Source organism: Micropterus salmoides, unplaced genomic scaffold (genome assembly GCF_014851395.1).
Source record: "Micropterus salmoides isolate LMB-PRFRI ecotype aquatic unplaced genomic scaffold, ASM1485139v1 Ms_hic_scaffold_1564, whole genome shotgun sequence".
NCBI classification, from domain to species: domain Eukaryota; kingdom Metazoa; phylum Chordata; class Actinopteri; order Centrarchiformes; family Centrarchidae; genus Micropterus; species Micropterus salmoides.
Genome location: NW_024040668.1, coordinates 1,028 through 22,079, shown reverse-complemented (window position 1 = coordinate 22,079; position 21,052 = coordinate 1,028). Strand labels below are relative to the sequence as shown.

The 21,052-nt window shown below is 42.3% G+C and overlaps 1 protein-coding gene across 2 annotated transcripts; it reads right to left on the bottom strand.

Annotated features, from left to right (window-relative positions):
- LOC119904815 (tetraspanin-14-like) lies at window positions 1–16,652 on the bottom strand. 2 transcript variants are annotated; one of them, XM_038721494.1, is made up of 6 exons: window positions 16,515–16,652; window positions 14,829–14,909; window positions 11,403–11,453; window positions 11,070–11,216; window positions 1,709–1,879; window positions 1–251 (listed from the first exon to the last, which is right to left on the bottom strand). In XM_038721494.1, exons 2-6 carry the CDS (start codon window positions 14,907–14,909, stop codon window positions 192–194), a joined length of 510 nt encoding a protein of 169 aa, XP_038577422.1. In that variant the 5' UTR covers window positions 16,515–16,652; the 3' UTR covers window positions 1–191. The 2 variants fall into 2 exon arrangements, with proteins under 2 accessions (XP_038577422.1, XP_038577423.1); XM_038721495.1 differs by lacking the exon at window positions 16,515–16,652 and adding an exon at window positions 16,481–16,500.
- Window positions 16,653–21,052: the final 4,400 nt, after the last annotated feature.

Below are 21,052 nucleotides of genomic sequence, written 5' to 3'. Positions count from 1 at the left end.
TAAAAGAACAAGATACTTTACTCAACAGGACCATGTTCCTACAGGTTTAACTAAAGGTTCCTGAGCTCCACAGCAGTGGTTCTGTTAAAAGAACAAGATACTTTACTCAACAGGACCATGTTCCTACAGGTTTAACTAAAGGTTCCTGAGCTCCACAGCAGTGGTTCTGTTAAAAGAACAAGATACTTTACTCAACAGGAACATGTTCCTACAGGTTTAACTAAAGGTTCCTGAGCTCCACAGCAGTGGTTCTGTTAAAAGAACAAGATACTTTACTCAACAGGAACATGTTCCTACAGGTTTAACTAAAGGTTCCTGAGCTCCACAGCAGTGATTCTGTTAAAAGAACAAGATACTTGCCCCCCGTGACCCGGAGCACAGGATAAGCAGTTGACGATGGATAGTTTGTGTTTACTACCCTGACTGTACACTGTAACTTTTACTGTCCTGTTTTAATGTGTTGTTTTTTTCCAATTTCCCTATGTTGCTTTTAAGGTTTTTTATATTTCCCTGTTGCTTTTATGTTTTATGTAAAGCACTTTGAATTACCTTGTTGTTGAAATGTGCTATACAAATAACCTTGCCATGCTGAATGTGCTTTGGCACATAAAGTGATGGATGAAGCATCCCTAGTGGCTTTGTGTAAAACATCTGGAGCAGGCTGTGTAGCTGTTACACTTCCTCTAAATAACGGGTTACTGTCTGAGCTGCAGACATTTCTAACTATGTGATGCCGAGCCACCTGCACACGCACGTCATGAGCAGCGTCCACAGTGTTCGTGTAGTTACTGTCACGCCACAGGGGGGAAACAAACGTTCAACACTGCAGGTTTGACCTGATCTGAATGTTCAACCTCCAGTCAGCTGCTCCTTTGACTACCTCCTAGCCGTCACATTATCCTTCAGACAGGAATCCATTTTTCTCTCTGTCTCTCGGTTAGCAAAGTCACTTCAGAGTTGTTCCAGATAAGAGATCAACACTATAAACGCTCCGCCTACTGACAGTCACCATCTGTAGGAGATCCCGCAGACTGTTTTCTACTTCCTGTTTGCAGCATGATATCTGTACAAAGTATCTCTGCAACCCCCACAGCAGAGACTGAAGCCCTGAAGCCCAGCGCAGGTTTAAGATCTGTCAGGAAGCCGGCTCACCGCTCTGGGTTCAGATTTTAGATTTAGTTTGGATTTTCTGTATCCTGCATGTGGCAGCTGCAGCTGTCATTATTATTTTAATTTTTCAAAGTCATTTTATCAAACACTTGTCTCATTAATATTTATGCAATCATCCTGAAAAAGAGACACAAAAAGATCATTAGAATAATGATCGTAGTGACAATTACTTACTGCTATGTCATGATAATAATAACAAACCTTCAGTACTTAAAATCTTAAATGTTTCTGGCATGGATTTCTTTCCTCACTGAGTAATAAGTCTTATAGTTTGTAAAAGCTGCAAGCAGACTGGCTGACTGGGGAACCCTGAGCAGACCGAGCCTGATTGGTTGTTAGTGAAGCAGATAACACAGCAACATCTGTTTCCTGTCCGTCCATCCTGAAAGAGGATCCCTCCTCTTCCTGAACTCACTAGCATTTGTCTGTTAAAAGGATGTTTGGGTGTTTTTCTTGAATGCAGGGTCTGTGGAAAGACAGTTTGTAATGCAGGCCAATATGAACAACACTGAAACACAAACAGACTGTGATGAGTTACCATCCTGTGCAGAGAGTCGATGAGGTTCTGCAGGTCAATGTCGTCTCTGTACGCTTTGATGTTTGCCAGGAAGAAGCCGTTAATCCACTCTCGGACCTGGCTCTGAAAAACCACCGCCAGCACCGCCGCCGTCAGTTCCAGGATAAAGATGAAGCCGATCACGCCGGAAAACTGATGAACCACCAGGACTGGTTAAATGTTCAACAAAGGCCAACATTTCTAACATATAAACTTTAGCAAAAACTTCAGCAGACCGACGATTCTAACGTATAAACTTCAGCAGACCGACGATTCTAACATATAAACTTCAGCAGACCGACGATTCTAACGTATAAACTTCAGCAGACTGAAATATTTAAAGTATAATTTCAGCAGACCGACGATTCTAACGTATAAACTTCAGCAGACCGACGATTCTAACGTATAAACTTCAGCAGACTGAAATATTTAAAGTATAAATTTCAGCAGACCGACGATTCTAACGTATAAACTTCAGCAAACCGATGATTCTAACGTATAAACTTCAGCAGACCGACGATTCTAACGTATAAACTTCAGCAGACTGAAATATTTAAAGTATAAATTTCAGCAGACCGACGATTCTAACGTATAAACTTCAGCAAACCGACGATTCTAACGTATAAACTTCAGCAGACCGACGATTCTAACGTATAAACTTCAGCAGACCGACGATTCTAAAGTATAAACTTCAGCAGACCGACGATTCTAACGTATAAACTTCAGCAGACCGACGATTCTAACGTATAAACTTCAGCAGACCGACGATTCTAACGTATAAACTTCAGCAGACCGACGATTCTAACGTATAAACTTCAGCAGACCGACGATTCTAACGTATAAACTTCAGCAGACCGACGATTCTAATGTATAAACTTCAGCAGACTGAAGTATTTTAAGTATAAACTTCAGCGGACTGAAGTATTTTAAGTATAAACTTCAGCAGACCGACGATTCTAACGTATAAACTTCAGCAGACCGACGATTCTAACGTATAAACTTCAGCAGACCGACGATTCTAACGTATAAACTTCAGCAGACCGACGATTCTAAAGTATAAACTTCAGCAGACCGACGATTCTAACGTATAAACTTCAGCAGACTGAAATATTTAAAGTATAAATTTCAGCAGACCGACGATTCTAACGTATAAACTTCAGCAGACCGACGATTCTAACGTATAAACTTCAGCAGACCGACGATTCTAACGTATAAACTTCAGCAGACCGACGATTCTAACGTATAAACTTCAGCAGACCGACGATTCTAACGTATAAACTTCAGCAGACCGACGATTCTAACGTATAAACTTCAGCAGACCGACGATTCTAACGTATAAACTTCAGCAGACCGACGATTCTAACGTATAAACTTCAGCAGACCGACGATTCTAACGTATAAACTTCAGCAGACCGACGATTCTAACGTATAAACATTAGCAGACCGAAGTATTTTAAATATAAACTTCAGCAGACCGACGATTCTAACGTATAAACTTCAGCAGACCGACGATTCTAACGTATAAACTTCAGCAGACTGAAGTATTTAAAGTATAAACTTCAGCAGACCGACGATTCTAACGTATAAACTTCAGCAGACCGACGATTCTAACGTATAAACTTCAGCAGACCGACGATTCTAACGTATAAACATTAGCAGACCGAAGTATTTTAAATATAAACTTCAGCAGACCGACGATTCTAACGTATAAACTTCAGCAGACCGACGATTCTAACGTATAAACTTCAGCAGACTGAAGTATTTAAAGTATAAACTTCAGCAGACCGACGATTCTAACGTATAAACTTCAGCAGACCGACGATTCTAATGTATAAACTTCAGCAGACTGAAGTATTTTAAGTATAAACTTCAGCAGACTGAAGTATTTTAAGTATAAACTTCAGCAGACCGACGATTCTAACGTATAAACTTCAGCAGACCGACGATTCTAACGTATAAACTTCAGCAGACCGACGATTCTAACGTATAAACTTCAGCAGACCGACGATTCTAACGTATAAACTTCAGCAGACCGACGATTCTAACGTATAAACTTCAGCAGACCGACGATTCTAACGTATAAACTTCAGCAGACTGAAATATTTAAAGTATAAATTTCAGCAGACCGACGATTCTAACGTATAAACTTCAGCAGACCGACGATTCTAACGTATAAACTTCAGCAGACCGACGATTCTAACGTATAAACATTAGCAGACCGAAGTATTTTAAATATAAACTTCAGCAGACCGACGATTCTAACGTATAAACTTCAGCAGACCGACGATTCTAACGTATAAACTTCAGCAGACTGAAGTATTTAAAGTATAAACTTCAGCAGACCGACGATTCTAACGTATAAACTTCAGCAGACCGACGATTCTAATGTATAAACTTCAGCAGACTGAAGTATTTTAAGTATAAACTTCAGCAGACTGAAGTATTTTAAGTATAAACTTCAGCAGACCGACGATTCTAACGTATAAACTTCAGCAGACCGACGATTCTAACGTATAAACTTCAGCAGACTGAAGTATTTAACATAAACTTCAGCAGACCGACGATTCTAACGTATAAACTTCAGCAGACCGACGATTCTAACGTATAAACTTCAGCAGACCGACGATTCTAACGTATAAACTTCAGCAGACTGAAATATTTAAAGTATAAATTTCAGCAGACCGACGATTCTAACGTATAAACTTCAGCAGACCGACGATTCTAACGTATAAACTTCAGCAGACCGACGATTCTAACGTATAAACTTCAGCAGACCGACGATTCTAACGTATAAACATTAGCAGACCGAAGTATTTTAAATATAAACTTCAGCAGACCGAAGTATTTTAAATATAAACTTCAGCAGACCGACGATTCTAACGTATAAACTTCAGCAGACCGACGATTCTAACGTATAAACTTCAGCAGACCGACGATTCTAACGTATAAACATTAGCAGACCGAAGTATTTTAAATATAAACTTCAGCAGACCGACGATTCTAACGTATAAACTTCAGCAGACCGACGATTCTAACGTATAAACTTCAGCAGACTGAAGTATTTAAAGTATAAACTTCAGCAGACCGACGATTCTAACGTATAAACTTCAGCAGACTGAAGTATTTAAAGTATAAACTTCAGCAGACCGACGATTCTAACGTATAAACTTCAGCAGACCGACGATTCTAACGTATAAACATTAGCAGACCGAAGTATTTTAAGTATAAACTTCAGCAGACCGACGATTCTAACGTATAAACTTCAGCAGACCGACGATTCTAACGTATAAACTTCAGCAGACCGACGATTCTAACGTATAAACTTCAGCAGACCGAAGTATTTAACATAAACTTCAGCAGACCGACGATTCTAACGTATAAACTTCAGCAGACCGACGATTCTAACGTATAAACTTCAGCAGACTGAAGTATTTAACATAAACTTCAGCAGACCGACGATTCTAATGTATAAACTTCAGCAGACCGACGATTTTAACGTATAAACTTCAGCAGACCGACGATTCTAACGTATAAACTTCAGCAGACCGACGATTCTAACGTATAAACTTCAGCAGACTGACGATTCTAACGTATAAACTTCAGCAGACTGACGATTCTAACGTATAAACTTCAGCAGACCGACGATTCTAACGTATAAACTTCAGCAGACCGACGACTCTAATGTATAAACCTCAGTAGACTGAAGAATTTCAAGTATAAACTTCAGCATACCGACGATTCTAACGTATAAACTTCAGCAGACCGACGATTCTAACGTATAAACTTCAGCAGAATGAAGTATTTTAAGTATAAACTTCAGCAGACCGACGATTCTAATGTATAAACTTCAGCAGACCGACGATTCTAACGTATAAACTTCAGCAGACTGACGATTCTAACGTATAAACTTCAGCAGACCGACGATTCTAACGTATAAACTTCAGCAGACCGACGATTCTAACGTATAAACTTCAGCAGACTGAAGTATTTAACATAAACTTCAGCAGACCGACGATTCTAATGTATAAACTTCAGCAGACCGAAGTATTTAACATAAACTTCAGCAGACCGACGATTCTAAAGTATAAACTTCAGCAGACCGACGATTTTAACGTATGAAGTTCAGCAGACCGACGATTTTAACGTATGAAGTTCAGCAGACCGAAGTATTTTAAGTATAAACTTCAGCAGACCGACGATTCTAACGTATAAACTTCAGCAGACCGAAGTATTTTAAGTATAAACTTCAGCAGACTGAAGTATTTTAAGTATAAACTTCAGCAGACTGAAGTATTTTAAGTATAAACTTCAGCAGACCGACGATTCTAACGTATAAACTTCAGCAGACCGACGATTCTAACGTATAAACTTCAGCAGACTGACGATTCTAACGTATAAACTTCAGCAGACTGAAGTATTTAACATAAACTTCAGCAGACCGACGATTCTAAAGTATAAACTTCAGCAGACCGACGATTCTAACGTATAAACTTCAGCAGACCGAAGTATTTTAAGTATAAACTTCAGCAGACCGACGATTCTAACGCATAAACTTCAGCAGACCGAAGTATTTTAAGTATAAACTTCAGCAGACTGAAGTATTTTAAGTATAAACTTCAGCAGACCGACGATTCTAACGTATAAACTTCAGCAGACTGAAGTATTTAACATAAACTTCAGCAGACCGACGATTCTAACGTATAAACTTCAGCAGACTGAAGTATTTAACATAAACTTCAGCAGACCGACGATTCTAACGTATAAACTTCAGCAGACTGAAGTATTTAACATAAACTTCAGCAGACCGACGATTCTAACGTATAAACTTCAGCAGACTGAAGTATTTAACATAAACTTCAGCAGACCGACGATTCTAACGTATAAACTTCAGCAGACCGACGATTCTAACGTATAAACTTCAGCAGACCGACGATTCTAACGTATAAACTTCAGCAGACTGAAGTATTTAACATAAACTTCAGCAGACCGACGATTCTAACGTATAAACTTCAGCAGACTGAAGTATTTAACATAAACTTCAGCAGACCGACGATTCTAACGTATAAACTTCAGCAGACTGAAGTATTTAACATAAACTTCAGCAGACTGACGATTCTAACATATAAACTTCAGCAGACCGACGATTCTAACGTATAAACTTCAGCAGACTGAAGTATTTAACATAAACTTCAGCAGACCGACGATTCTAACGTATAAACTTCAGCAGACTGAAGTATTTAACATAAACTTCAGCAGACCGACGATTCTAACGTATAAACTTCAGCAGACCGACGATTCTAACGTATAAACTTCAGCAGACCGACGATTCTAACGTATAAACTTCAGCAGACCGACGATTCTAACGTATAAACTTCAGCAGACCGACGATTCTAACGTATAAACTTCAGCAGACCGAAGTATTTTAAGTATAAACTTCAGCAGACCGACGATTCTAACGTATAAACTTCAGCAGACCGACGATTCTAACGTATAAACTTCAGCAGACCGAAGTATTTTAAGTATAAACTTCAGCAGACCGAAGTATTTTAAGTATAAACTTCAGCAGACCGACGATTCTAACGTATAAACTTCAGCAGACCGACGATTCTAACGTATAAACTTCAGCAGACCGACGATTCTAACGTATAAACTTCAGCAGACCGACGATTCTAACGTATAAACTTCAGCAGACTGACGATTCTAACGTATAAACTTCAGCAGACCGACGATTCTAACGTATAAACTTCAGCAGACTGACGATTCTAACGTATAAACTTCAGCAGACCGACGATTCTAACGTATAAACTTCAGCAGACTGACGATTCTAACGTATAAACTTCAGCAGACCGAAGTATTTTAAGTATAAACTTCAGCAGACTGACGATTCTAACGTATAAACTTCAGCAGACTGAAGTATTTAACATAAACTTCAGCAGACCGACGATTCTAACGTATAAACTTCAGCAGACCGAAGTATTTAACATAAACTTCAGCAGACCGACGATTCTAACGTATAAACTTCAGCAGACCGACGATTCTAACGTATAAACTTCAGCAGACTGACGATTCTAACGTATAAACTTCAGCAGACCGACGATTCTAACGTATAAACTTCAGCAGACTGAAGTATTTAACATAAACTTCAGCAGACCGACGATTCTAACGTATAAACTTCAGCAGACCGACGATTCTAACGTATAAACTTCAGCAGACCGACGATTCTAACGTATAAACTTCAGCAGACCGACGATTCTAACGTATAAACTTCAGCAGACTGACGATTCTAACGTATAAACTTCAGCAGACTGACGATTCTAACGTATAAACTTCAGCAGACTGACGATTCTAACGTATAAACTTCAGCAGACCGACGATTCTAACGTATAAACTTCAGCAGACTGACGATTCTAACGTATAAACTTCAGCAGACTGACGATTCTAACGTATAAACTTCAGCAGACCGAAGTATTTTAAGTATAAACTTCAGCAGACCGACGATTCTAACGTATAAACTTCAGCAGACCGACGATTCTAACGTATAAACTTCAGCAGACCGAAGTATTTTAAGTATAAACTTCAGCAGACCGACGATTCTAACGTATAAACTTCAGCAGACCGACGATTCTAACGTATAAACTTCAGCAGACCGAAGTATTTTAAGTATAAACTTCAGCAGACCGACGATTCTAACGTATAAACTTCAGCAGACCGAAGTATTTTAAGTATAAACTTCAGCAGACCGACGATTCTAACGTATAAACTTCATTCTTATATAGTATCCATCTTATATAGAGTATTTAAAGTATAAACTTCAGCAGACCGACGATTCTAACGTATAAACTTCAGCAGACCGACGATTCTAACGTATAAACTTCAGCAGACTGAAATATTTAAAGTATAAACTTCAGCAGACCGACGATTCTAACGTATAAACTTCAGCAGACCGACGATTCTAACGTATAAACTTCAGCAGACTGAAATATTTAAAGTATAAATTTCAGCAGACCGACGATTCTAACGTATAAACTTCAGCAGACCGACGATTCTAACGTATAAACTTCAGCAGACCGACGATTCTAACGTATAAACTTCAGCAGACTGAAATATTTAAAGTATAAATTTCAGCAGACCGACGATTCTAACGTATAAACTTCAGCAGACCGACGATTCTAACGTATAAACTTCAGCAGACCGACGATTCTAACGTATAAACTTCAGCAGACCGAAGTATTTTAAGTATAAACTTCAGCAGACCGAAGTATTTTAAGTATAAACTTCAGCAGACCGACGATTCTAACGTATAAACTTCAGCAGACCGACGATTCTAACGTATAAACTTCAGCAGACCGACGATTCTAACGTATAAACTTCAGCAGACCGACGATTCTAACGTATAAACTTCAGCAGACTGACGATTCTAACGTATAAACTTCAGCAGACCGACGATTCTAACGTATAAACTTCAGCAGACTGACGATTCTAACGTATAAACTTCAGCAGACCGACGATTCTAACGTATAAACTTCAGCAGACTGACGATTCTAACGTATAAACTTCAGCAGACCGAAGTATTTTAAGTATAAACTTCAGCAGACTGACGATTCTAACGTATAAACTTCAGCAGACTGAAGTATTTAACATAAACTTCAGCAGACCGACGATTCTAACGTATAAACTTCAGCAGACCGAAGTATTTAACATAAACTTCAGCAGACCGACGATTCTAACGTATAAACTTCAGCAGACCGACGATTCTAACGTATAAACTTCAGCAGACTGACGATTCTAACGTATAAACTTCAGCAGACCGACGATTCTAACGTATAAACTTCAGCAGACTGAAGTATTTAACATAAACTTCAGCAGACCGACGATTCTAACGTATAAACTTCAGCAGACCGACGATTCTAACGTATAAACTTCAGCAGACCGACGATTCTAACGTATAAACTTCAGCAGACCGACGATTCTAACGTATAAACTTCAGCAGACCGACGATTCTAACGTATAAACTTCAGCAGACTGACGATTCTAACGTATAAACTTCAGCAGACTGACGATTCTAACGTATAAACTTCAGCAGACCGACGATTCTAACGTATAAACTTCAGCAGACTGACGATTCTAACGTATAAACTTCAGCAGACTGACGATTCTAACGTATAAACTTCAGCAGACCGAAGTATTTTAAGTATAAACTTCAGCAGACCGACGATTCTAACGTATAAACTTCAGCAGACCGACGATTCTAACGTATAAACTTCAGCAGACCGAAGTATTTTAAGTATAAACTTCAGCAGACCGACGATTCTAACGTATAAACTTCAGCAGACCGACGATTCTAACGTATAAACTTCAGCAGACTGACGATTCTAACGTATAAACTTCAGCAGACTGACGATTCTAACGTATAAACTTCAGCAGACCGAAGTATTTTAAGTATAAACTTCAGCAGACCGACGATTCTAACGTATAAACTTCATTCTTATATAGTATCCATCTTATATAGAGTATTTAAAGTATAAACTTCAGCAGACCGACGATTCTAACGTATAAACTTCAGCAGACCGACGATTCTAACGTATAAACTTCAGCAGACTGAAATATTTAAAGTATAAACTTCAGCAGACCGACGATTCTAACGTATAAACTTCAGCAGACCGACGATTCTAACGTATAACTTCAGCAGACTGAAATATTTAAAGTATAAATTTCAGCAGACCGACGATTCTAACGTATAAACTTCAGCAGACCGACGATTCTAACGTATAAACTTCAGCAGACCGACGATTCTAACGTATAAACTTCAGCAGACTGAAATATTTAAAGTATAAATTTCAGCAGACCGACGATTCTAACGTATAAACTTCAGCAGACCGAAGTATTTAACATAAACTTCAGCAGACCGACGATTCTAACGTATAAACTTCAGCAGACCGAAGTATTTAACATAAACTTCAGCAGACCGACGATTCTAACGTATAAACTTCAGCAGACCGACGATTCTAACGTATAAACTTCAGCAGACCGACGATTCTAACGTATAAACTTCAGCAGACTGAAATATTTAACATAAACTTCAGCAGACCGACGATTCTAACGTATAAACTTCAGCAGACCGAAGTATTTAACATAAACTTCAGCAGACTGAAATATTTAAAGTATAAACTTCAGCAGACCGATGATTCTAACGTATAAACTTCAGCAGACCGACGATTCTAAAGTATAAACTTCAGCAGACCGACGATTCTAACGTATAAACTTCAGCAGACCGACGATTCTAACGTATAAACTTCAGCAGACTTAAGTATTTAAAGTATAGACTTTGGCTGTTTTAACATACAAACTTCAGCAGACAGATGTTTTCCCTCAGAGCCCCCACACAGCCGGCGAAGCCCAGGATGAAGGTGACTCCGCCCACCACCAGGACCAACCAGACTGGGTCGAAACCATGCAGCCGAGTCACCTGGGTCAGATCCAACAGGACTCCCTGTAAACCACAGCAAAGCAGTTCAGGAAAGGTAAAGCAGTAAGAGAGGTCAAACCTTTAGATATAATTATGATGTGATGATCAATTTTAAACCAACTTTCACTACCTTAACTTAGCAACTCATTTCACTCTTCAAGAAACAAGAAATAAATACTGTTGTGATTGTAATTCAGTGTGTTCATTCACCTTTTCACTCCACGCCCAGAAACCAGCTGAAATGAAGGCAGCTCCAGCCAGCTGCAACACAAAGACACACACCAGCGTTTAGTCTTATCCAATACAGAAACAGACCTGCATTACTTTCTTGTCTGAATATAAAAGCGTTATGTACTGGTTGATGTGAGAGGCATGCTGGGATACTTGTCTGAAGCATAGACTGTATAAAAGAAGAGGGAACAGCTGCCATGAAGTCACCCGTTGGTTTGTTGACTACTGTTTTAAAGCCTCGAGTTTGGCAGTTTGGCCGTCGCCATGTTGACTTTTTGCAGCAAGGCACTGGACGTGACCATATTTGGACGAGAGAGTGGCGCAAGCTAGCTTGGATAGCAAGGTGCAATTTTAATTCACGTTAACTGAGATATTAGCTGGGATGCTAACTATGTTCCTCTAAATGGGACCATAATTTACTAAATGAACATCATGCTGTGTTGAAGAAGACTTTACTGACGGAATAAATCAGCTGAGAAGTAGAAGCATTTTCTCAGAGACTTCTATACAATCACACTTCTTTCTGCAGTCGCCCCCTGCTGGCTGTCAGAGAGGACGCAGGTTTAAGGCTCTTCAGCCTTCAGCCCTGCGTCCTGTGGGTCTGAAGTCAGCTGCTGATAAACCAGGAGTGAGACCCTTACAGGCCGTTCACACTCTGAGACCCAACAAGAACAGAACTGTGACTGATGAGGTTTCACAAGAACACATTTCCTGCTCCCTCAACCACACAGGATACCACTGACATCACTTCCTGTCAGCCAGAGTGCCAGACAGGAAACAGCTTTCAAAGACAACACAGCTCTGTCTCAGTCAGTTTAACTTGTGAACATTCTGTGTGACCAGGTAAACAAGTAAACATGGGATCAGTGGCCTGGACTATGAAGGGAGTTCAGCCTGCTCAGAGTGAACTCTGGGAAACAAACGGTCTGCTACACTGGAGTTAAACTACAAAAGGAGGATCAGAGGTTGTTGGTTGAGTCCGTGTTAACTCGTATAAAAAGAGGCGTATTCGGCCGTGCAGGCAAAGTTTTTTTTCCTCCAGAGGAACGCACGTATCAGGAAATTCTGAATGTGACACATTAACGGCTAAATCTAATATCGTGGCGGCCGACAAAGCCAGGGAGGCTTGTTGGACTAAACTTGTAGCCTGATTCTCTTCAGTGTTCTTCTTGTAGTTCAGATCTCTAGCCTGTATTTTATGTGGAATATAATGAAGATGTAAAGGTCCAGCTGCACATGAGGTCCACTGTAACAGAAGGAGACGTCCACGTGCAGGAGAACCTCCAGTTAACCGCCAACAAAACCTGCTGGGAGCGGTTCAGGGATGAAGCGTAAATCGCCATGGCAACAGACCTCGGGTAACACCCATCCACCTTTTGTAGTACGGGTTAACCGGGAAGTTACTCCTGAAGCTACCTGGATAAGCCGGGTACCTGGCTTGGTAGTACAGGCCACAGGTAAACATGTGATCAGAGTGCACCACGAAGCAGGATTTGAGCTTATCCAGGTAACTTCAGGGTTAACCCTGCTGGGTTTTCAGCACCACGAAGGTGGTTCACTTCTTCCCATGGTAACTTATGCTGAACGGCTAACCTGCTCCGGAGCAGGTTCTGTTCCAGATCAGAGACCAACTCTGTGAAAATGACGTCACCATCTGTAGGAAATCCCACAGACTGTTTTAGCCAATAGGCTGCTTTATGTTTGCAGCGGTGATGTGGAGAAACTCTTGACTCCAGCGATATAATCCTGCAGAGACTGAGCCTGCAGGTTTTTACAGCACAGCAGGATCAGCCTATTTACTGCCTTTAAATGTCTTTAATATTTTTAAAGAAAGGGGTTTTATTTTTCAATATTAGGAGCAGTTTGGTAGGGATATTGAAATACTAAATTTAATATGAACGTAGGCTGTTTATTTTAGGTTAGTATAGCTTTCTTAGGCCTGCTACAGAGACTGCGGTCATGTTCATGTTCATCATGTGAGCTTTCAGCAGCCTAGATGTTGACATTCAGTCTTTCAGACACTATTTGAGCTCATTTTATGGCATGAATGGAGTTTTGTTTCATTGCTTTATGAAGTTAATTTAGAACAACGTTTGGAACACTTTTAAATTAATCTCATTTTTGAAGGGACGAGTTTTTTAAAGTGAGGGGGAAGACCACTTATTCAGCGCCCGAGTCTTTTAATGTGGAGACACACAGCCGAGCTGAAAGAATAAGGCTGATATTTTCGTCCAGCTCATAAGAACACTTTAAATCAACACAATATACTACTGTTCATTTAGACATTCACACCGTCTCCCTGCATGTGTCAGCTGCAGCCGTGCTGCTGTCGTGTTTCTGTAGTGTTACGGTTCAATCCTCGTTCATAAAATATGACGCTCTGCTGACAGTGGACCTGTTCATGTCTGTGACTGGTCATCTGCTGCTAACTCCGCCTCTTTTATGCTGGATTGGGAAACCCTGGGTTGACTTACCGAGTCGATAACCAGCTTCGTGGTAGCGCTTATCCCGACTGTTCGGGTTAGTGAAACCACATAACGAAAACATATCCTGGGTATGTTGAACTTGCTTCGTGGTGCAGGCCCCAGGTAAATATGTGATCAGGTAAACATGTGATCAGGTAAACAGGTAAACATGTGATCAGGTAAACAGGTAAACATGTGATCAGGTAAACAGGTAAACATGTGATCAGGTAAACAGGTAAACATGTGATCGGGTAAACATGTGATCAGGTAAACAGGTAAACATGTGATCAGGTAAACAGGTAAACATGTGATCAGGTAAACAGGTAAACATGTGATCAGGTAAACATGTGATCGGGTAAACATGTGATCAGGTAAACAGGTAAACATGTGATCAGGTAAACAGGTAAACATGTGATCAGGTAAACATGTGATCGGGTAAACATGTGATCAGGTAAACATGTGATCAGGTAAACAGGTAAACATGTGATCAGGTAAACAGGTAAACATGTGATCAGGTAAACAGGTAAACATGTGATCGGGTAAACATGTGATCAGGTAAACATGTGATCGGGTAAACATGTGATCGGGTAAACATGTGATCGGGTAAACATGTGATCAGGTAAACATGTGATCGGGTAAACATGTGATCAGGTAAACATGTGATCAGGTAAACATGTGATCAGGTAAACAGGTAAACATGTGATCGGGTAAACATGTGATCGGGTAAACATGTGATCAGGTAAACATGTGATCGGGTAAACATGTGATCAGGTAAACATGTGATCGGGTAAACATGTGATCAGGTAAACAGGTAAACATGTGATCGGGTAAACATGTGATCAGGTAAACAGGTAAACATGTGATCGGGTAAACATGTGATCAGGTAAACAGGTAAACATGTGATCAGGTAAACAGGTAAACATGTGATCAGGTAACTCACCCAGAAGATGATGTTGTAACTGAACATCAGGTATTTGTAGCAGCAGCTGACCTCAGCGTTGTCATAGCGATAGTAGTACATCTGTCACAACACACTGCAGTTACATACTGTACACGTACACTGGTACTGTTAGCGAAACAGAACTGGACCCCGGTACTGTTAGCGAAACAGAACTGGACCCTGGTACTGTTAGCAGCATCAAGAACAACAGAACTGGACCCCGGTACTGTTAGCAGCATCAAGAACAACAGAACTGGACCCCGGTACTGTTAGCAGTATCAAGAACAACAGAACTGGACCCCGGTACTGTTAGCAGCATCAAGAACAACAGAACTGGACCCCGGTACTGTTAGCAGCATCAAGAACAACAGAACTGGACCCCGGTACTGTTAGCGAAACAGAACTGGACCCTGGTACTGTTAGCAGCATCAAGAACAACAGAACTGGACCCCGGTACTGTTAGCGAAACAGAACTGGACCCTGGTACTGTTAGCAGCATCGAGAACAACAGAACTGGACCCCGGTACTGTTAGCAGTATCAAGAACAACAGAACTGGTCCCTGGTACTGTTAGCAGTATCAAGAACAACAGAACTGGACCCTGGTACTGTTAGCGAAACAGAACTGGACCCCGGTACTGTTAGCAGCATCGAGAACAACAGAACTGGACCCCGGTACTGTTAGCAGTATCAAGAACAACAGAACTGGTCCCTGGTACTGTTAGCGAAACAGAACTGGACCCCGGTACTGTTAGCAGCATCAAGAACAACAGAACTGGACCCTGGTACTGTTAGCGAAACAGAACTGGACCCCGGTACTGTTAGCGAAACAGAACTGGACCCTGGTACTGTTAGCGAAACAGAACTGGACCCTGGTACTGTTAGCAGCATCAAGAACAACAGAACTGGACCCCGGTACTGTTAGCGAAACAGAACTGGACCCTGGTACTGTTAGCAGCATCAAGAACAACAGAACTGGACCCTGGTACTGTTAGCAGTATCGAGAACAACAGAACTGGACCCCGGTACTGTTAGCAGCATCGAGAACAACAGAACTGGACCCCGGTACTGTTAGCAGCATCAAGAACAACAGAACTGGACCCCGGTACTGTTAGCAGTATCAAGAACAACAGAACTGGACCCCGGTACTGTTAGCAGCATCGAGAACAACAGAACTGGACCCCGGTACTGTTAGCAGTATCAAGAACAACAGAACTGGACCCCGGTACTGTTAGCAGTATCAAGAACAACAGAACTGGACCCCGGTACTGTTAGCAGTTAGCTTGTAACTGGTTCGGTTTCAAGTCTTTAACTTTAAATGTTAGCATTAACTTTGTTAGCTTAGCTTAGCTCTGGGTGTGAGCTAGTTAACAACTGGGCGCCTTTGCCTCGCTATGTTTCTGTAAAGTACCGACACGGTACCGAATTGTTCACCGCCCATCCGGTTCCTTTGCGCGGTACCGAAGAGCAGCGTTACCGTGCCGTTATTAGCCGGTAATGTGCCGTTATTAGCCGGTAATGTGCCGTTATTAGCCCGTAACGGTGAACCGGAGTTCCTGGAGAGTTTGCTGCGGGCTAACAGGAAGCGGCTAACGCTGGAGCTAAAGTGAAGTACAGGGAGCGGGTTCCTGTAGCAGAGAGGTAGCAGCCTCACCTGAGCTCAGAGAGAGGGAGTCACCTGTCCTTACCTCTCAGCAGTCTGTAGAAACACGACCAGGCTCCTCCGACTCTGTCAGCAACACACCCTGCTGATAACGGACCGCTGCTTCCTCCAACAACAACAACAAGCAGCCAGCTGCGGCTTTCAGGACTTTACAGGTGCTGCCGCCCCCTGCTGGCCCGGAGGGGGAAGGACCAAAGCTTCTGTTCTTCACCCAGCAGCTCTCTCCGCTTCAGTATCCCAGGTAAAGGTTTCCTGTCCCAGCTGTTTCTTTAGCTTCTCCTTTTGCAAAGCTTGTATTTATACCTACCTGGCAGGTACCCAGCACCATCTGAAGCTTCTGGGATCTGAAGACCATTTCCAGCATTAAATCTTCTCTATTCTTTCCAAAACTGTAAATTCAATTCAGTTTTATTTATACGGCACCAAACAAACGCCACTCAGATCATTTCTCAGTTTATGGAGCAGAGGCTCGATGACCAGAGAACAGAGGGCAGCCCGGTGTGACCCCCCTCTGACCAGTGAAAGGAGCTCTCAGACCCCATTCATTTTTAGAACACCTGCAGTGTGACTATACAGAACCTGGATCTGGGCTATAAAGCCTGGGCTGAACCCAAAGGCAGCTAGAGTTCACCACAGATCCAGGAGTTCAACCCGGGTCTGCAGCCAACGAGCTAGAGACCTCCAAAACATCACACATTAAAGTGACACTGCCGGCCACACAGTATGTCTGATCAGCGTGGATAACAGCAGCCGTCACCTCTGGAAGCCTCGGGGCCAGGACCCGGGACAGTACGTTATAGTCTGTGCAGAGCAGGGAAACTGGTCTCCAGGTCTTCAGCTCCTGCAGGTCTCCCTTCTTGGGCAGCAAAGTGATGAGCGCCCTCCCGCGGCTCAGAGGCAGCCGACCTCTCCTCCAACAAGTCTTCACCCAACACCGACCAGCAGGGCCGACCAGCAGGGCCAGGAGCCCTGCCACCCTGAGAACCCATCAGCGTAAAGTTCATCAAGGCAAACACGAGCCTCCAACTTCACCCTGGCCTCAGCGTCCACCTGAGGAAGAGCAGTGAAAAAGCTGCGGCACACACCTGTCAGCTAATTTCCTAATCTCAGAGGAGTCTGAGAGCGCAGAGCCACTGTCAGGTCGCAGGGAGGGAACAAGTTTTCCTCTCCAGACCAAAAAAGAGTCCGTCTGCGGGACGTCCAGGAAGCGTGACCTGACCAGAGCTCCCTGTGCTGCGGCGCCCAGCAGCATGGCCAGAGCCGCCTTTTTAGATTTAAGGGTCTAAAAGAATCTACCAAACCCTGCAGTTTGTTCAAAATGTTCACAGGCAATCCAGCCGTGCCAGAGAAAACACCTTCCAGTGAGTCCAGGTATAAAACATCCTCCACACATCAGACAGCTCACGAGCTTCAGTCTGAACCTGCGTGAGGAAGCAACATGAGGTTCTTGATGATTCCTGTCAAGCTTTGGATTTTCAGTACATTTAAAAACACCTCCTCATCACTGTTACCGTCACACAGGACATTAAGCGCCGCTAACCCGTCTGCTGCGCCTCAACAAAAACAAGGTTTTCAGCAATAAACAGCCCTCAATCATTTTCTCCTCGACTTTGTAGGAAGAAGGTAACAAAGTCCTGGAAACACATTCCCACCGCTCCTCTACAGCTGGACCCCCCAGACACTTTCATTATCTACTCTGTGTTTCCATCTGTGTTCTTCAGCTCCAGCAGCTTGAAAGAAGCAGTTCTGTTAACTTCGGCCCTCCATTTAGCTTCAGAGCGCCTCTGTTGGAATCCCACATGGAGAAAAGAGGCCTGAGAAGAGAACAAGAGGAAACTGGTTTCAGCATCAGCAGCTATTTGTGCTTTGACTCTGAGGATCGGATAGACTTCCTGCTCTGTTAGAACATCATCTGCAGAGTTTCCTGATCTTTCTGTCAGAGACTCAGCTGACTCAACAAATAGCTCAGCAGCCGGAACGCTACAACCTGTGAGGCGAGGGTCAGGTGACCAGCAGAGACCACAGACGGCGTCGGGAGTGAAAACTCTGCCTCACTGATCCACATGGACAAAATAACAGCTGTCAGGACCAGGTTCCAGGTGTTCCTAATAAACCGGTCAGCTCGCTGTGAATGTGTCGGTACACTCTGCGTGTGTGATGTGATCTGTTACCGTGACTCCTCGCCTCCAGCAACCCATCACCGTCTCCATGGCAACAGCAAGTGATGCCACACGTTATGGATAATTTCGTCTCATCAGTTGGGGGGTGGGGGGTCTGAATCACAGCTTCCAAGGTTCAGGTTCAACACTGAAACAAACTCACATCGTCTGCAGCACCAAAATCTGTTCAAAAGAGCCCACATTTAAACCTGTGACTCAGTAAGCAAGTTTGAAGGTGGAACTGACCGGATTCTTTCCCAACTAGAAAGAACCTTTAGTTTGTGTACTCTGAGACAGATCTGGATCTAAACAGACGAGAACCCGGGCCTGTTCCCTTCAACAATCTCTCATTCAGCTTCAGACACTCTGAGAACTCCTCACTGTCTTTTTCTGTCTTGTTTAATTCACAGAGAAGAACTTGTGGTCCAGGTGAACCTGATCTGGGCTCTGTGGTTGTTTCCTCAGAGCTGGGAGAACAGATAATCCTCAGTAATCCCACTTAATCCAACAATATGGGGCTGGTGAGAGGAAGTAATAAGAGGGGATCGGGATCAGATGATGGCTGAGCAGCAAAAAGCCCCGTTAGTAACACATTCAGACTTTCCTCTGTATAAATGCTGAAAATGTGAATGGAGTTTGGAACAGAGAGTAAATGTGAGCAGAATACCTGAGAAACACGCTTATTTACACCTGATAACAGCTGATCCTGGTCCATAAATATTCATCAGGCCACACTGAGCTGCATTAATATTCATTATTCTCCCCTTTCATTTAGCAGGAACAGTGCACATAAATGACATAGATTTCATCTGCAGTCCTTGGACAGGTGTTTTACTGTCACATAAATCATGAGAATGTGCAACAAAAGAGATGTGAATCCAGACATTGTACTTTTACCATTTAACAATACCTTTATTGAATTTTGAACAATCAACACAGGATGCAGAGTCCTCACGTATCACTTCCACGCACGTCTTTACACGTTTCACTAATTGACATGTCTTCCCAGCCACCAGAACGTGGCTTGTGTGCTTAAAGTTCAGCGTTTAAAGGACTTTTTCTATTCATAATCTCGGACAGACGCTGGCTAACATTCTTCCACAATATTTGAACTCTCGGGCTTTCCCGTAAACAGTGCAGTAAAGAACCTTCTGATCAGAGCATGTGGAGCACGTATCTGCAACATTAGGAGATATCCGATGTAACCGGGGTCATGTGCGTTCTCAGGAGCCATTCATATAGAAGTGATTTAAACTTTGGATCCACAGTCTGTTTTTAAACGGGCACTCTCCCTTCTATGTGCATTTAAGGTATCCGATGCTGAGGAGGTGGAAAACTTCCCCAACACGTTTCGTCCGGCGCTGCCAGTGGTGCTACTCACACCATGCCTTTAGACTTTGATGACATGCAGCTTTTTCAGGAATTTGATATCTCTGACATAACTGATCAAAAGAGAACCTCCCTCTGTCCAGATTCTGAATCCTCCATCTTTAAAACCAGGTTTAATAAAGTAAACTGAGATATGATGGATACATCCCAGCCCAGGTGTTGTGGGAGGCAGAGACTGTCTTCCTAACAAAGGGACACCTTTAACTCAGTACCACATCTGGATATTTTATGAATATGAATTTAAATCTGGAATAATTAATGGATTAATGGTTAACTGGGCCACCCAATAATACCACCCCCCTTTCATAAGGCGTGTAGTAAGTGAAGGCTGGCTCTCCTGTTATTCAAATCGACTAAGTCATTTAGTAACTGTACCGTAACATGCATTGGACCGAGGGAGTGAAGGCGCATTTCATTTAAAGAAAACAACAACAACATTCCCAAGCCTGACAATTTTAACAATAGTCACAGTAAATATTTTTTTTAAAGGTAAATTACATGCACACACACAAACTAAAGTACATACGAAATCAATAAATAAGAAATGGGGGGGGTGGGGGTCTCCAGATTCTCAGCCAAAAGTTAAAACGTAGGAGGCTGATGGCAGAGTGGGGGGGGTGATCTCAGCAGCACCCAGAGAGGAGAAATGGGAAATAAATGGTTCCCAAACCAAACAAAACGTTTTGTTGCTTATCAAATAGCTAATCCCTTCAGTGGAGCTCGTCATGAAGCCAGTCAACACGAGCTGCTCTGATTTTCAGTTTAGAAGAACCAGCAGTTAAAGAGCAGGTGAGGGCGCCCTTATGAAGATTTGAGAGTGATTGTTGAGCCCAACGCTACTGACAGGGAATTACAGATAGATTTCCAGAGAGTCATCAGTCTTGGATAAAGCCAGAACATATGGAGGCGTGATGCAGGGGCTTCCCTACATCCGTCACAAGTAGGGTCCATGTCTGGTTTAACCTTTGCTGGTCTGTCCAATAAATGCGATGTCCAAATGTGAACTGTATGAGCG

Bases quoted from the DNA above. Each gene is read 5' to 3' on its own strand.
- LOC119904815 (XM_038721494.1), bottom strand. From the start codon at position 14,909: ATGTACTACTATCGCTATGACAACGCTGAGGTCAGCTGCTGCTACAAA. The intron at 11,217-11,402 runs GTGAATGAACAC...TGTGGTTTACAG, and splicing joins TCTGGGCGTGGAGTGAAAAG to GGAGTCCTGTTGGATCTGAC. The intron at 252-1,708 runs GTAACTCATCAC...TTCTTTTAACAG, and splicing joins TCGACTCTCTGCACAGGATG to AACCACTGCTGTGGAGCTCA.